Source organism: Solanum verrucosum, unplaced genomic scaffold (genome assembly GCF_900185275.1).
Source record: "Solanum verrucosum unplaced genomic scaffold, falcon-dt-bn FXZP01000220.1, whole genome shotgun sequence".
Classification (NCBI taxonomy): domain Eukaryota; kingdom Viridiplantae; phylum Streptophyta; class Magnoliopsida; order Solanales; family Solanaceae; genus Solanum; species Solanum verrucosum.
In genome coordinates this window covers 962,229-981,489 of record NW_026020308.1, presented here as the reverse complement: position 1 = coordinate 981,489, position 19,261 = coordinate 962,229, and the positions used below count along the sequence as shown (strand labels likewise).

At 32.9% G+C, this 19,261-nt stretch overlaps 1 protein-coding gene and 1 pseudogene across 1 annotated transcript; both read right to left on the bottom strand.

Annotated features, from left to right (window-relative positions):
- Positions 1-930: 930 nt before the first annotated feature.
- On the bottom strand, positions 931-8,974 carry LOC125835046 (phosphoinositide phospholipase C 4-like). The gene is made up of 9 exons (XM_049514190.1): positions 8,308-8,974; positions 6,885-7,081; positions 4,353-4,488; positions 4,004-4,252; positions 3,695-3,909; positions 3,471-3,588; positions 2,270-2,422; positions 2,114-2,200; positions 931-1,511 (listed from the first exon to the last, which is right to left on the bottom strand). Exons 1-9 carry the CDS (start codon positions 8,620-8,622, stop codon positions 1,218-1,220), a joined length of 1,764 nt encoding a protein of 587 aa, XP_049370147.1. The 5' UTR covers positions 8,623-8,974; the 3' UTR covers positions 931-1,217.
- Positions 7,785-7,928, bottom strand: LOC125835154 (5.8S ribosomal RNA; annotated as a pseudogene).
- Positions 8,975-19,261: the final 10,287 nt, after the last annotated feature.

The following is a 19,261-nucleotide window of genomic DNA, read 5'->3' as shown; positions in this document are numbered from 1 at the left end:
CATTTATTTCATCATAGATCTTCAAATCTGTTAGTTTTTTACGCCCTCAACTAATATTTACACTTACTATTATTTATATGCAATAATTTTTTTATCTCATGAACATAGTATTATGAAATCTCTATCCAATGTTTCATTATTGTCAATAAACTCTTGTTGTATTATATTTAATTAGATTCTCAAAAGTCATAAATAGTACAAATGGTACAAACATCCAATTGTGATAGAACATGAATGTCTAATTAACTTCAAAATAAAATCATCACTTTCTTGCTTATTTATAGCTTCCAAGTTAAAAATAAATAAATAACAAGCATATAAACAGAATATTGTTGCCACATTTTGCCATCAATATTTGGAATAGATAAACATCCTTTCATTTTTAGTTAGAAAATTTGAGTTCGAACCTTGAAAAAACATTTTAGTCGGAGTACCAATATGAATTCAGAATACCAAATAAAAAAAAACACAACATACCAAGGTTTCTGGCTGGCATTAGCTGAATCTACTTTTTGATATGCAAATAGATCTCCTAATGATAGTGTCTTCTTTTATTGGATTCCCACACATCAGAAAAACTATTTTTGTCCCCACTTGACCCATCATGGGACTTATTGGGTAAATTCAATATAATAGACGTTTGTTGGTATTCGAGCCTTCTTGAAAGAGAATCCCATACTTCTTGATCGTGAATATCTAAATTGATTGTTTTTGTTTAGGCGGTTCATACCATGCCGCCTTATGAGTTGTGATTGACTAAGATCTAAGAGGAACATGTGAAAGAAAAATGCCAAACACAAGGTTTACACCAACATAAAATTGACAATAGTGGTGTCCCAACTAGCAGCACCTCAATTGTTCCATCCCATCGGGTACCTACTACTCCCCACCAACATAGGTACCAGGTAATTTCATCAAGTTATCAACTACAAATATCGCTTTCAAACCCGAATTGACTCATCAGAAAAAGACTTGTACTTCACAAAGATTCAACAGCAATCACAACACAAATGGAACTTGAAAAATCTAGTTTACTTGTAGAGTATACTGTACAAACTACAAAGCCACATGGAAATCTTTTTTTTTTTGCAATACAAGCTGCATCCACAAGGAGAGAGCTTAGTGATATTATTACAAACTCCCAGAATGTAAACAAACATCATCCGACGACATCCAAAAATACGAAAGCTCGAGAAGCACACAACACTAAAGAACCCTCATACAAACTCAAAGCGCATAAGTAGCCTCGCGGAATTGTATTTCTCACCTTTTCTGTTACAGAGTGGAACTGTGTGTATACCAGGTTTCAGCTCCGAAATAGGTATACATGTTTGGCCAGCAAAATCGTCCTTCTCTGACATGTCGTATTCGTGTACTTCAATTCGCAGCAAAGCTAATTCGGGTACAGTCAGTGGGAAGGTAAATTCTTCATCCCAAACCGGCGTCCATATGTCCTCTTTAGTCTTTGTTTTCTTCATTATCTCATCAGCAGGTACTCCAGCTATCCCAACCTGTAAACAAAGGCGGATTCATGATTTAAATTTGATGCGTTCAACCTTTAAGGGTGTGTTCAGTATGAAGGAACATGTTTTTCGAAAAATGTTTTCTAGAAAATAAGTGGGTTTCCTACTTGTTTTCTTGTGTTTGGTTGGTAGGTAAGCATTAATTATTATCGTAAAAGCATTTGTATATAATTTAGATAAATACTATGGGAGGTAGGGGTGTCAGATGGTGGAGATGAGGGCTATGGGGAGTGGGGTAAAGATGAGCTGTGTTGGAGGGTGGGAAGGACACAATTGAGGTAGAATATCGTTAGTAGGGCTTGTTTTCCTTCCCTTCATTAGGGAACTCGTTTTCCTCATTTTTACGAAACTTGTTTTCCCAAAATATTTAACCAACCGTACATGGGCAAACCCCAAGTTCTTATCAAGAATCTGTTGCACTTCTAAAATTATGGATTCGAAAATTCATTACAACCAGTTTCTTGAGTTGGCAATGCAATTTGACGAGCTTTTCTCATGCCCTTGCATGTTAAGGTTTAAATTTTAAGGACATCATCAAAACAGTGAAAGAAGGAAACAATGGTGTCTATGAAAGAACACAGTCAGCTTACCCTTGTGTAGAAATCCGGGGGCGAATACAAATCAAAGTGAGTTTGCTTAAAATCTAAATGCCATCCATCTCCCATATATACTTTCACCTGTCCAATAATGAGAACATAAGTACTCGCATGCATTAAATGATGTTGTATTCACAGTCATTTGGTTACCTTTAAGGTTTTCTTAACCGGCAACTTTGCTTTAGGATCAAAAACTTCATTATTAGGACCAACACTCAGTAAGAAATCAGGCTTTTTAACATAACCACAGCCTCCATTTGCCTTGAACATCCCGTGCATCAACCATAGTGCTCTACCGTATCCCTGTCACAGTCGTTAATACATGATTCTCTTCAGTTAGAAATCAACAAAAGTTCCAATATGATTCTCTTCAGTAAAATTTGTAAATATCTGTTCAAATGTGATAAGCTGATAGCAAGTTTGAAATATAGCACGCATACATAAAAAGCATTAGTGAAGATAGAATTGCTAGCATGAGCCATTTAGGAATCAAAGAATCAATACAGTAAATCAAGCAGAAGTATTTGATTAGTTGGATAATGCCAGTTCGGAGATGCTTTAGTAGGCATTATGATCTACGCTACAGTTCCAAGTCTCGACAGCCAATAATGCTGGAAAACAGAAATGATCCCAACCATTCTTATCAGAAAGGGGTGAAGAATACTAATGAAACTAGATGGAATATCGAACGAGCATATATCTGAAGAAGCACAATTGACTTGACACAGATTTTGCAGTTCTTTGCTCTATCAAGCGCTATCTTAGTGTGGTTACGAATTCCCAAAATGCAATTTAAGGAACCAAAGCTTCATTTCATATGCCTATATAGCACTAAATGCAGAAAAGAAGAGTGATGAGCTTAACATATATCAAGAATAGTGTTATCAAAAGCAAAAAGCGCAAAAAAGCTCTAAGGTCCGTTGGGGCTTTAAGTGTAAATAAAGTGTGGGCTTTAATGAAAAAAGGAGCAAAGGTAGAAAAAACATAAATATATATGTTTAGTCCAAGACAAACAATTATAGGGATGAATGACAAATATATGGACAAAGAAATTGAACTTTTTCAACAATAAAGTGAAATTTCAATTGTTAGTGTCAGAGGCTCATTGGCAAGAAAAAGTATGCCTTAGAACCTTGATGACGAGACTAAAGTGCACATTAAGCGAGGCGAAGCGCTCAACATGTTTTGAGCCTCTCTTCCGGGATGAAGCACACTTTAAGCGCGCCTTTGAAAACACTGATCATAAATCAGTATTATTTTAACGAAATGAGATGTTATTGAACAAATAGTAAAAAGCATCAACCACAAAAAAGACATGGTATTATGTGAGCAAATGAAAACTCAACCAAACCTGCATGTTAAATGCAACCATCTGAGCTCCATGCATCCAACCTATTAGTGGCTTGTAGTTGGAGGAGTTAAATCTAGTACCTTTGGGGTACACCCTTAGAATGTTTCTTTGCGTAAACCTAGAAAAAAAATTCAGCACACAATTAGGATATAAATCCATGACAACTCTACTGACGGTTTAAAGCTACCTCAACTGTCTTTCCTTTGTTATGCTGTAATACAAACCTCACAATTTCGGTTCCATGAGATTCAGCAGCCTTTTCGAGAGCCTGTTCGCTTAAACTTAGGCGTCTTACTTTATCAGGATCGATTTTCAATGCCTCCTTTAACCCACCTTTAGGTTTGCCAGCATGGATGGCAATAAGGCGTTTATAAGCAGATGCCACATGTCCTCTGTGAGTGGCGTCATCGTCATCTTCATAACTTTTATCACTATCGCTCTGCAGAAAATGAATCCAAACCATGACTATCATAAGTAGTTGCATGTTAGACCATACAAGGAGAATAAGGTGAAGAATTCCACTTCCAGAAGACCTTTTCATTTTCTTCTTGATCAGCTGTCAAGCTTGAAGGCTCGGAACCCCATACATCATCCTCGGAATCCTTTGACCTCTGAGAGCTATTTCGTCTGTCTTTACAAACACTAGCACTGGCTTCAAGGTACTCTTTTGGAGGTTTGGTTGAAATAATAATACGATGCTTTAGTTCTTCTGGTGAAGGGCACTCCTTTAGACTATCAGATTCAGGAACAAAGAGCATTTCTCCAAATGTTTCAGTAAGCATCTACAAGTAAAACATTAGAAAGGAACATCTCAATAACCAATAAAAGGAGGAACGACACAACTGAAGAAAGAAGGCATAGAAGCAAGAAATAGAAAATCACCTGAGCCACTTTAGCTTGAAGATCAGGCGTTAGGTGATCTTCCAGTGTTATTACAACAGGGTAAGGAGAAGCAGAAAATGCATGTTCTTTTATTGACTTGAGACATCTTATTAATTCCACAGGGGTTGTCACTGTCCTACATTTTGCAAAAAAAGCAACTTACAAAAATTTCATGGGAAATAATCAAGAAAATTAGTAAATATAAATGCTGCAATCTCTAATACATTACAACCAACAAGGGCCATCTTATTGTCCCTCAATTTTTGTCCTTGAAGATTTGTAATGGAAGTGTTAAGTGCAGGAAGTTCGCACAAGTCATTTTAGTAATTTTATAATCTCCATGCACATTCAACTCCAAAACTCCAATCTTAAGCACAACATCAATTCAGAGCTTTATCTTTTGAGCTCAAGAACAGTAAAACTCTAAAAAAAGAGTAATTTTACACTTCAACTCATTGTAGTAACTCCTAGCTTAAAATATTAATTTCAATACTTCAATGAAAAAAAAGAAAAAGAATTATAAGAGAAACCTAGGCTTCTTGTTAGATTTGTCAGATATAATAACTCACGTTTAGCACAATAAGGAAAAGGCGGAATGGGTAGCAGATAGCATGATACTTGCACGAATATAATGATTAAATCTAGAAGTTTACGGACTCTCAAGGTCCTGTTATGCAAAGTTTCTAGTCACTACATCTACTCAACAAACTAGCATAACCAACAAGACTTTCACTGGGGGTACAGGGTTTAGGGACTACTTGAATTAGTGCCGCATGAACCACTCTACTGCTAAAAGCACAAAAAATAAAGCCATAAAAAAGGACAAGCCAAACAGAGACCTAGTATATTCTGTCAACATTCAATTAAGCCTACATTTACAGCCAGTGATGATCATTCAATACCCTACATGAATTAATGTTGCTTCCACGAGAAAGTACAAGATGATGTATTAAAGTTCCATTCAAAGCCAGAAAGGCAGTCTCCAGATTGAGTAGAGCCAGTCAGAGTACATCCTAGAAACTTTTGTAAGCATGCAGGCATTTTTAATAGCTGTCTATAGATGTTGGTGTTACTGTTCCCTTTTGTATGCTTTGTATTGCTTTCTGTATTAGGTTCCATGTTTTCTTCATTGCCGTATTCCTCAATCATAACAATTTTGATTTGGTGCACTTGAGTCAATGGTCTTTCGAAAACAGTCTCTCTACCTCCATGAGGTAGGATAAGATCAGACCACACTTGTGGGATTACACCGGGTATGTTGTTGTTGTCTATAGACATTTCTGTCCACTTTCAGAAGATTAGTAACAGTTTACTGTATAAGTTAATTAAAGTTCATTTTATTTTTGGCTTGTGTTAAGTAATAGTTCTAGTACAATTTGAAGTTGAGTTTACCTTCATCATTCAGTTTCATATGATATTATGAAAGAACCTAATTGAATGGGATAAACTTTATGGCGGTTAGAGCAGAGTATTGATTTTAGAAGAACTTGATGTCTTCTCATTTAACTGGCATACAATGAAGGTAATAGGATCTCCAAAAATCAAAGACTTACACAATGCCACCCTTTTTACCTTCAGCAAAAACATGTACATATACAACCTATTCCAGTTGTGTATTTAATCCCCCACAAAATCTTTTATTTGCTGGTCCACATGCCAGGAAGACAAAACGATTCATTACCTTGAGACCATATAAAATCTTCATTTTGATTGGTACCAGAAGAGTAAACAGTGGAAGAAATGTCTGATCTGGCTTTGGGGTAAGTCAAGTGAGTTACGATAGCAACTAGTTTCACTCGGTTCCATTCTACTCATGCTCTAGATTAAATCTAAGTCAGCAAAACTCATGGAAGCAGATAAATGAAGTGATAAACTTGAAAACAGGGCCGATAATTGGATAATGAAGGCAGTCTAATCTGGAACAATTGCATTCATACCAAGAGCAAGAAATTTCTGAAGAAATCTTATGTAGTGGATTAAGAAACACTGGAGGGAGGTGGGAGGTGGGAGGTGGTAGGTATCCCGTGGAATTAGTCGAGATGCACGAAAGCTGGTCAGGACACCACGGTCATAAAAAAAAAAAACCACTGGTTCTTAACTTGAGAAGGACTTGGAGCATAACACAATCCCATCAGATAGTATTATAGAGGGATCATTAGAGGAGAGATAAAGGCAGCTTGCCAAGCTTGTGCCTGGAGCTTGAAAAGGTGCACTGAGACGTTGGAGTAGTGGTTATCGTTTGTCTAGTTAATAAGTTTTAGATTTTACAGTTGAGTCCACTCATGCAAGCACAAGACCATGGCATAATTAAGCATTAATGTAGCGTCTAAGTGCACAACAAGAATGTCAGAATACTTGGGTGGTGAAGGGTGAGCATTTAATAAGAAAAGTCACAATGCAATATTTCAAACCATCTAAGTGCGCCAGAGGGCTAGATTGCTAATTTTGGAAAAGAGAAGACTTGCCTGAAAACAGACCACTCTAATAGCTAGGCTTCAACAAAATGCTACAACAGGCAGGAGATGCACAAACCTTCCATGAAGTACGTGTACGTCATCCTTGTCGGAGTTTGGCCATATATCAAGCTCTATCACCCTTACACCTTTTTTCAGTGCCTTTATAATTGGGACATCACTGCAGTCACTCGTCAGCTGATTCCCAGTCAAGTAAGAATTGTGTCCAGTGAATATAAAATAATGAGCGAGTGGAGCGTTCATATCATGGTTAACCTGAAAGAGGCATACGTAATGAGATAAGAATATTTCAAGAAACGCAAAACATCAATCATTCAATCAACTACACCTCAATTCCAATATACTTGAACTCGGCTATATAATAGTCTATATCCATTCTGCTATATTCAGTCCACAGTAGCTCATTTAACACAACACCCAAGTGCCAACCTAGCTACTGATCATGTTATTGAAGAATGCCCTCCATTTTCCTGTTTGTAGTTAGGCAAGCCTCTTTACTCTATTAAAGATCCAAAAAAGAAAAGGACAAGTTTGCTTATTCTCCACACGTAGAAATAATCAGGTTTAAGTTCCAACTTTTTTGGCTACCCCATTTCCCAAAAGGATAATGTGTAGAAGTAAGCACTTCAAATAATGCTTAATAGATAAAAGGACTAAATTTCAGCCTCTGAGAAACCAGGAAAGGGAAAAGTTACTCTAAGTCATCAACTTTATGCATTTCCAAATAAGACAAAGATCCAACAATAAGAGCAAGAGTAACTTAAACTTGATCGGCAAATAAAGGTCAGCAGAGAAGAGATAGTGATGGAAATCTCCAAGAATAAGAACTTGGCAAGTTAACATTGTATACAAAGCACACACTTCAAATAATGCTTAATTAATAAAAGGTAGTAGTAACTTTCAACACCCAAAAAGGGAAATTCTTTTGAGAATATTTGGTTTTGGGCGATGCAATTAGTAATGCCCAGGCAGATGTGCCCTCGGCCTAATGGCTTCGGGCACAACTTGTGTTCAAAGACGCATTGATTCACAGGATTCGGCAATTCACACCAAGTATCTCATTTCACTATGTTCTTCATCTATGCAAGAGCCGAGAATAGTTTTAACCAAAAAGGGAAATCTCACTCAAAGTCTCAAACTTTGAGTTCTTTCCCAAAATGGATTCAACTTATATACATTGACAGTGTCACTAACTGGCTTCCATTTCCAAGTTATCACATCAGACTTCAATTTGAGACTGTCTTTATCAGTGCACATAACTTAAGTTCTCTCTAAATAAGACAAAAGACCCAACACAACAAAAGCAAGGATACACTCACTCTTTCCCTTTCAAACAACTCACATATTTGAGACAACAAGATTAAAGGTTATTTTGATACATTCCACATATATTTAGACCTCAAGACTCAAACTTTATTCACTTTCTCAAACTCCGTATAAGTCAAAATCAGATAAACAAATTGAAACAACAGAGGGAGTACCTTGAAATTGATTGGGGGATTAAAGTCAGCAGAAAAGAGGTAATGATGAAAATCATCAAGAGCAAGAGCCTGGCGAGCTAACTTAGTAATGGGGTGTCTTTTCTGAAGGATCTGTCGAACAACAGCATCAGCATCAGCAACAGTCAATTGGGTCTCTCCCTGAACTTCAATCAAGAACTTCAGCAACTGTTCTGCACTCATCTGGTTCCCACCATCACCATATTTCTTAAATGCCTCTTTCACATCTGTTGGTGGCTCTGCCTCTGTTACCTTGAATTTGCGTGAGAAACACACACATACCCTATAATTCCCCATTCTTCACTTGACCCGAGTTTTAATTTTTCAGTTAGAACACAAAAATCTGAGATTAATGGGGTTCTTGAAATACCCCCAAAATTCAAGTTTTTCAGTCACAACACAAAAATTAGAAAGAAGAGACTAATGGGGTTCTTGGGATACTCCAAAGTTGTAATCTTTTTCAGCTAATAAGTGTAAATTCTTGGATCCACAAGTCTTTAACTTTATAGTTTTTAATAGGGTATATGAAAGAAAATGGTGATGATATAGGTGTGTGTGTGTGTATATATATATATATATATATATATATATATATATATATATTATAATATGAATGGATAGGTCAAAGAACTGGTGAATAAAGTGGAGCTGTTGCTGGCAATTGGATTTTCTTTTTGGGGTTTTAGGTTTGGAAGAAGACAGATGTATACTATGTTGGATTTTTGGCATTAAAAGTATATACCCCATTATATACTCACATTTACTATAACACCTCTTTGGATGGATGATAACTTGTTGTATCGTATCGTATTGTATTGTTAATTTGGATATATATTTAATATTATTTAGTATGATCGTGTTATAACTTTGTATTATCTTTACTTATTATTTAATAATTTTATTTTATCACTACATTTTCACAATAGCTTATCTTGTCCCCTATTTTTCTTGTTACCATATAATACAATACGATACATAATGAAACAATATGTAATAACTATCCAAACAAAATGTAGGAGTTAGAGAAAATAGACATTTAATATAATTCTCTTAAAGTTATTATTATTAAAAAAAAATATTCATTCAGTATTTGGTATTCACATTGGAGTCTGATTAAAGTCGGATTTGCATCGAAAAGTCCTAGATTGGAGGTAAGACGCTCTCTAAGAAAAGCTACTTCATACTTAGGGAGGTTGAATCTGAAATCTTTGATTAATGATAAAAAAATATTTATTACTCTACCACAACCCTTGTTGATAAGCTATTATTAGTAAGTATTATTTTTCGCACACTAAAAGTTATTGTTTAACAACAACCAAAAGTTCAATATGTTATCACGGATGAGGTTTGAAAAAGATAGTGTTATACATATTTAATCTTATCTTGTGATGATAAAAGAATTATTTTCGCTAGATCCTTAATTTAAGGAAAGATGAAAAAGAAAAAGCAATAACAACAAACAGTAACACCACAAGATAATAGATAAATAAAATAAAAGAAACGAACAAAAAATACTAAAGATCTAAGAATAAGCAACTTAAATATAATAGCAGAACTCGTATGATGGAAAACGGATATGATCAACAACCTATTAACCCTCGATTTTAATACTCGGCTTTCCATCCTTTTATTAAGGGTCATGTTGCCAGTAGACTGAAATTGCATCATGTTCTATTGAATAAACTCTCCTCATTTTCTTTGACGTGTTTCTGCCTCTCTTCGGGCCCACTAAAATCAACCTCTCACACCTTCTTACTGGGGGCAGTCATGTAGTCCTCTGCACATTTTTGAATCATCTCAATCTTTCTTTCTGAATCTTATCCACTACAAAAGTCACTTCAACTTTATCTCAAATATCTTCATTCTTAATTTTGTCTCTTTTGGTATGTCCATACGTCAATCACAACATCCTCATTTTTTTATTCTTCCATCTTCTTGATATGAGCGTTCTTGACTAACCATCACTTCAGTCTATACAACAGAGTTGATCTAACTACTACTCTGTGGACTTAACTTTCAACCTTAGTGGCACATTTCTATCACACAAAATACCATAAATGAACTTATAAACCTCTATTTTATCCATTATGTTTTAATATGATGTGTAACATTATCATCAATTTCTTTTGTTGTTTTGAATTACTAACCCAGATACTTGAAACTTCATCTCTTAGGAATGATTTGTAAATCAAGTCTCACATCCATATTTTGCTTCATGAGTCAAGTTACTGAACTTGCGCGTTACATATTTTATCTTGGTCTTGCTCAAGTTGAAACCTCCACTTTTAAGTTTGTCTTCATAATACCTCGAACTTAATGTTAACTCTGCTTTAATAATTCATTTATTACTATAAACTTTAAAAAAATATTATAAAAGGATTTTTTTTAATAGTACATAAGCCATCTGTATTTACGCAGTTCGAGAAAGACCCAAAATCCAAAAATATGAATAGTAGAGTGTGCTTTAATAATGTTTGTTCACATTTTAAAATAGGAACATGAAACACGTGCACTACAACCTCTGTTTGGTCATGTGGGACTATCTATATATATACCCTTTTAGTTTGACTAGTGGCATACATATATTTATTTATTATTTGATTGTTATTCGACGTTTGATATCTGTATTAAAATTTAATTAATTTAGTTAGAGATCGATTAATTTAAATTCACATCGCGTGGATCTCCATTTGAGGAAGAATCGCTCTCTAGTTAAAGAAGGAGCAATCATATCCGCTAAATCATATCTTTCGGTGATGTCACGCATATATGATTGTGCTCGAGTAATGTAAAACTTATTACTATAATATAATTTGGATTTGAAGTGTTGTTAGTAATATTTGGAAAATTCCTGAAATACTTGGAAAATTTTGTATTTTAAGGCGTCTCAGAAATACTATTTTTAGGAATAGTAATTTAACATAGATTCCTACAAAATAATTTAACAAACTTGATTATAATATTTTTAATATAAAAACTAGGTGCAAAAAATAATAAACTAATAAAAATTAATTTTGATAAGAAATTCAACGAAAGAAACAAGAGTATTTTCTCTTTTCTTTCCAATTACATGGTGACTTCCTAAAAATTCTTGTTCTGCATTATCTTCCACTTCAGGTGGAAGATTTAGATTAACATGATTGAGTGGATCATCTAGAGTCATGCTTTCAACAAATTAGCTATTGTATTTTAACTTTGAGATTGCCCTAAAATCCTCTCAACAAGTTCCTTCTTAAGCAAGCGTATAGCTCTTGTCAACTTTGAGTTATATCTGATGATTTCTTTTGAGGAAGATCATGTCAGACATTAGAGTTGTGGTTTAGTATTTTTTGCCTGTGAAAATAGCGAACTAGAGATGTTAATTACAAATAAACAAATAAAAATATGAATTAACACAAAAGAATCTATCGAAAATTAATTGTTGCCAATCTCGGCGACGGTGACACCAAAATTTACCAGCACAAAACACAATATATCTAAGCACTTCGCTAGTTAAAATTAGTATAGTCAAGAATCGTATCTACATGGATTGATTTGAGTAGAAATTCAATATAATTTCCTTGAGTATTATCCAGAAAGTCAAATCTTGAGAGTTGTGTGGTAAAATCACTATGTTGAAGAATGTAAATTATTTTAACACTAGTAAGGCAATAGAACTTGAGAAAAATATCAAAATTTGATTATCAATTAAAGAAATTAGGAACACGGTGAATAGGATAGCAAAGTTACAATTTAAGAATATGCTATAGTTCAAGGTTCAGAAATAAATATTTTTGCTTCTTACGAATACAAAAGTTGATTACTATTTCTATCAATAAATAAAACTCTTTGAATTTGACTTCCAATAGACTTAGTCATGTAACAAAGTAAACATGTGTATAGATGTTCCGGAAGGGCTAGTTTTAAGAAAGCTTCTTGCGAATACTTTCTAACTCCAATCCTTAACAATAATTTTCAAGTTCTTTTGATTACTTCATAAAACTATCAATTAAGAGTGGTGTACCCTTCTTCATTCTTCGTTCTTCTTCTTGCGTCTTGTGATTTTTCTGCTTTTTCAAGTTCTCCTAAGCTTTGGGACCAGTTCTCCTTATAAAGCATGAAGTCTTCCTCTTTAAAATTTCAAAAATATCCTTAATTTAGGATTATTTCATCGAGGTCTTGCGCGGGTACACAGTTGAAATCACTTCGCGTTGTTGACCACATAGGGCTGCCAACTGCCAACTCCCATTCTTTTGTTCTCTTGTGATGAAACTTGATGATGTGCGATCATGTGAGCTTTTTCACTCCAATAAAGTGTAATTTTCTTAATCTCTTGATTCGTTTATCTCTAATTCCGACATAATTTCACTTGACCCATTTAGCAAAGATATTACTAATACCTGCACAATATAAGACCAAAACAAATCAAGATCATTTCGAAAAGATTCAATAAACTCAAGACTTTTACTCTCATCAAAGCACCTTCTTTTTATTTCATCATTTGTACTTGAAATTACTTATATTGATCAATTCAAGGACGAAACTAATAACTCACACATTAATTCAAAATTCATAAAATTGAAATCTTAATTGTGCTGATCAAACTCACATAAAAAAAAAGGTAGTATAATTAAAATTCTAAAATCCATCTCTATCCAAAGTGTGTATAATTGTTATTACAATGATTTAAAATTTGAGTCTATTTAGGGGTCGTTTGGTAGGTAGTATTATGATAAATAGTCCATGTATTATGTATGGTGTTATTTAGTACCATGTTTGGTAAGAATTTCGACCTACATGGTATTAGAAGATGTATTACTAATACCTTCCCTTTGGAGGTATTAGTAATACATAGGATTTAATACCATGAGATAAGTCTATGTAAAAGACAAAAATATCCCTCAAATCATTTTAATCATTTTATTTTTTTTCTTGATTTTATGTTTTATATTTGTACTAGTAAATTTATTTAAATAAATTAGCTTACAAATTATTTAGAGAGAATTGTTTGTTACTAAATAATTCTGATAGAAATCAATACGATATTTGAAATGTGAGTTGTTTAACATTTACTAATTAAAAAGGCAAATGTGTATGTGTGGTTTTCTAATTATTTGTATTTTAAACAATTTATAAAATTGTATACATATTAAAACTATAACTTGCAATTTATATGTGTAAATGTTAGATGGTTTACTCAATTTTACTATTATTTACCGTCTTTTCAGTTTTAAAAGTAGATGGTCCATCTTTTTAAATTGAAAATTGACATTTTGTGAGTGATCAATTTATTAAGATGACAATTATTTATACTCAAATAATTCAAGTGAAAAAAATAACAAACATGACAACAAAATGAGAAGGTCATAAACAATAATATTGTCCGACAATTATCTACCTTGATCCAATTACATAATAATAATTCAAGGGTATAATTAGAAGGAAGTTTTTTTTTATAGAGTTTTAATCCAAACACAAGATGAGGTGAAAAATAATGAACCAAACACTTGATAAAAATAAATCATATATTACTAATTTCTACATTACTAATTTCTGCATTAGTAATTCTTACGTTATTAATCCTTGCGTTATTGATCGCCGTACAAAACAACCTCTTAATGGTGATAGTGACATGGAGAACTGGATGAACATGTTGAGTAATGCAACATTTAATAATAAATACTATTTTTTTTGAACATTTACTAATTATTAATCATTAAATGTGGTTTTGGCAGTTGGCATGCAAAGATGGATGTTGACTAGACAGCTCAGATAATTATTTAATGAATTTTACACATGTACAAAAAATTACACATGTTAAGACAAATTAATTTTGAGATTCTTTTTGTTTAAAGTAAATGAATTATTCAAAGTTTAAGATAAATATGTGAATTTTTTTTCATTTTTGTTGTTCATTACATATTTTAGGCAATTAGTTTAAAAGTTTTAATTGCTCGTAATTATGATTTTACTTTGAATTATTTCTATTTTTAAGAATATTTTGATAATAATTAAAAGGTAAAAGTTAAAAGTGATGTTTAATTTATGTCCTAATTTTTTTTCCTTAATAAGTATACATTATCTTATAAATTCACTTAATATAAAATAGAGAGAGTATGTTATAAAGTTATTTAATAATAAGGACAATATGACATTAACAAAACTCTTGTGATATGCTTAAATACATAAATGGAATAAAATATCTATTTTGATATATGAGACAAGTAAAAATAAAAAGGAGTATATATATAAAAAAAACTAATTCATAGGCACTTTTTATAAGTCAGACTTTACATACTATAATAACGGAAAAATAAATTGATTGACTATTGAGTGCAAGTTCGTAAATAGATAATTATGAATAATTTAGGTGTGCTTAAAGTCAACTACAATTAGAAGACATGTTGATCTTGTCATCAACAAACCTTTGGCTTTGATGGTGAAAATTAAGCTCCAACTAGGCAAATAGTAGTTTAGAATAGAAGAAGTGAAATCCACTTAACCGTAAAGAAAGGAGCTCTAAGTTGGAATTCAATAATGACAAAATAATCATCTTTGATCCACACTTACTGTGTCATCACCCTGCAAAAAGGTGAAATCAACTATGACTGAACACTAGTTCCATTTTGTGGACCGGTCTTCCATATTTTAACCTTTTTTTTGTTATGTTTGTAAACGGATAGGAAATAGTGATTGTGAAAATTGTAATTTCTTTGTTTCAATTTATATGATTTACTTTTTTTTCAGTCAATTTTAAAAAGAATAATACATTTCTATATTAAGTAACAATTTAATTTTAAAATATTCATTTTATCCTTAATGAAATGATTTATATCCGCATAAATTTCTATTATTTATTTTAGACCCACAATTTTTAAAACTCTTTTTGTTTCTTTAACTTTATATTGAATCAACTACCCTATATAAAATAGTACGAAGGGAGTACCATGTTAGGATTTATGCACACATATCTATTATCACACTAGGTGACAAAAGGATAGTTGTTACTACCAACTTTGGAAGAAGACATGTCACAATTGGCTTTTGTGGTCCTATAATATTTCCCTTTTTTAACTTTATGCAATCATATTCTACTTTCTTACTGTTTCTACCCAATTAATTTAATTAATTAAATTGTATTTCAGCACATGAATATAATGTATAATCCTCTAGAACCCATCATCTTTCCATAGTAGAAAAAGATTCATTATCTTAATTAAATCATTATGCCTGTCTAATTAGTCTTTTGAAGACCTGCAATAGAACATGTTCTATATACACTTTATTTAATCAAATGAACAAGTTGGTCTTTCATTTTTCCTCTTAGGTGTGTTTGGTAGAAAGGAAAATGTGTTTCTCAGGAAAATATTTGAGTTTCTTATTTGTTTTTTCATGCCCTGAAAACACCTTCTAGAAGAGGTTTATAGTACAAATATATGCTAAGGAATATTATTAGTAAATTAGATGTATAAAGTGTATATGTATTCTCAAAAATATTTTATATAATTTAGGTAAACATTTTATATACATGATAATTAATTTCGAAATTAATTTTAAAATGAATTTATCTAACGTTTGTGAACCCATGTAGGTTTTTTGTCTATACAAAGTGACATATTGGGTCCAAAGTTGCATTCCTTCTTTAAAAGAGGAGTAAGTGGGGTATGTGGGAACATGAGGTTTAATTACTAATGGAATACAACATGGAAGATTTATACCTAATAATTAAGGGTGACAAAATTATTCCATAATAATACACTTGACTTGTTTAAGTTTGGATAATTTTTTATTGGTTCAGTTCATTTTAATTGGGTTAAATTGAATTGTTAAAATATTTATATTTTTTTTTATTTGATATGTAATATATAATTATAATAAATAATTCTTTTTATTGGGTACTTAAATGTCATGATCCAGACCGTCGTGATTGGTACCCACACTAACCCTCCGGTTGGAGTGGTGTTGTTTGATGGTAACGTGGTCTGGTGGGGTTTTGGGTCTGGTCGGAGAGGGAAACAGGGTGGTTTGGTGGTGGCGAGCTTCGAGCTCGCCGGTGGATCTGGAAAAGGAATAAAATAGGTAGTGTGGGGATCGTTTGGCTGACTGGTTGTTGAAAAATGGTGAGGAGAGGGAGAAATCAAGGGGTTGTTGGTGGTGGTGGACTGGTGGAGCTCCGGTGAGCTCACCAGAAAAATAATAAACAATGAAAAATTCCTTTTTGTGAATAAACAATCTGAAAATTCTTATCCCTAAAAATATTCACCACCCCCCATTTTTGACCTAATCAATAACTTAAATAGAAAAATAATTATACAATGGGCTCAAATTGCGGGCTTGGGATCATCGGTCAATCTGTGTATATAAATTTTATCCGTATTTAAATGAATCTAGACTGTGGAAAATATCAAAATGAATATTAACAAATGTAACAAATAAAATGAATATTAAAAAATATATAATGAACGTAACTAATGACATATAAAAATGCAATTTTACAGAAATAATGATTTAATCAAAATGAACAAATATTTGAACGTATTCAACCGGCTGTGACAAAAAGTAATGTAATTAAAATTAACTGATAAAAAATCTAAAATTTTGATAAATAAGGATAAATATCGATAAACTTATTTAAAATTATAAAAATATATTTTGAACTATTGAATAAATAAAACTTAAAAGTTAAGAATCTTGAAAATGTTAGGCCAAAATTGGGTGTCAACATAATATGAAAACATGAATAAATAGCTAAAGACTGAAGTTCCCATAAATTTCCAAAAGATCTAACAACTAAACAATGCGAAAAATACATCTAGAACCTGAAAGTCAATGTACCAAAACATCTAACAATGAACCAAAAGTCTAAACAAAAAGGGTCACAACCCCAAGCTAATGAACTAATAACTAACTAGAAAAGTCTTCAAGTCCGAAATGTGGACATAGACGAGATAGAACTCATGACAGCCCAGAAGAATTGGCTCACCCTTGAATTCGAAATGATCACTGATCTTCTAAGCGAGGTCTGTCAATACCCGCATGAAGATGCCCTATACTCAACAAAAATAAGAGCAAGTGCAGTGTTAGTATACAACCACAGTGTAACATACATAAAATCAATACAATAATATAATCACATGCATATATCAAACATATACCATATTATCAACATTTACGAACAACGAACAACTTCACATTTCTTAGGGTACATAATTACGACAAGTCATTGGTCCTCTCATGGAACCCAAACCCAAACAGTTAACATACCGGAACGTGGTATCCGATCCAATAGTTATGCTGGAACGTGGCAACCGATTCCATATTCATGCTGAAATGTGGCAACCGATCCCAATTAGTTATGCCGAAACGTGGCAGCCGATCCGTTCGACATATTCTTATAATCATACAAATTGAGTCATGATTCAATAGCATTCGACAATCATATATCCTCATTTACAACAAGTTGATCAATAATGCAACATCCACATACATACATGCATTATAATGAAGCAAGACAAATATACAACACAAAATCATAGAATCACAACCATCATCTACCTCGAAACAAACTTGAAGCTCTAAGAAACTTGATCCTTCCCTTTTTGGATTCGTTCCGCTTGTTCTTGGTCTACAAACAATCAATATAATACGGGAATCAATAAACAATCACTAATTACTCGAATTACTAACAATTCTATGAACCCTAGATCAAACCCATGATCCTAATCTCCCAATTAAGATTGTTTCCACCATAGATTCTAGATCAAGAACCCTCCCCCATCGATAATTACTCATTAGATTATGTTGTACAGATCAAAAAATGGATTCGGGAAGTTAAAATCTTACCTTTAGTCTCAAGAATGGTGGAAAATTGTCAAGAATCGCCTGAGGTTCGTTCCTTAGCTCTAAAAACCGAAAAGTGAAGAATAAAGATGTTTTGGGGTTTATTTACGACCTTAAGTCGCGTCTAGCCCGCTACAACATCCCTCACCCTGCTACAACGGTCCCGCCAAAGCGATCAAAACCACCGCCAAAGCGGCTTGCACGAAACAGTGAGCTATTTTAATAATTTCAAGACCCCCATTTCACAACACACATTAAACCAACGACGCTCAGAAAATACCATTCACGCTAAGACTGATTCTGGGAGTTCTACTCACCCGAATTCAATTCCGTAAAGTCGTACGGATTCCTTAACGACTTATCTAACTACTCATGTAATCAAAATCATAAATAAGTCACCCGATTGCTACCATATTTCCCTACACCTTAATGACTCCGATTTCGTCCAAATCTGGACTAGGTTGGAAAATTTCAAGTTACTACGAAAAAGTTTTCCGACCCAATTTTTTTCCCCATTGACTTTTTTATAACGACGGAAACCGATCGTTACAATAAAAAACTATAAAAGCACAAACAAACAAATTAGAATTTAATAAAAATTGGATATATTGGATTAGTAGCCTAACCCCAATGAACCCGCCAATTTATTACTCCATCCGTTCATTTTTATTTGTCACAATTTGATTTGACATACCTATTAAGAAAATAATTATTCTCTCCATCTAACAATAGTTGTCTACTATACTATTTTGGATGTCCAACTATACTTGTCCTCTTTATGAAATGAATGGGTAATTTTACACTTAGTTCCTAATTTACCTTTATCATTAATTATAGTCATTTCTCTATATTTCTCATTAATTATAATCATTTCTCTATTTTTAAAGACATTGCATTTATTACTACATCCGTCCACTATTATTTGTCATGTTGTGCTTTTCGAAAGTCAATTTGACTAATTTTCAAAGTTAAATTAGATTACATTAATTCGATATTTTAAACAAAAAATTTAGATATTCAAAAACTATACAAAAAGTACTATAAATTGCAATTTCTTGCATATCAATATGATGAAAAAATACATCATAAAATGTTAGTGAAAGTTCTTATAGTTTGA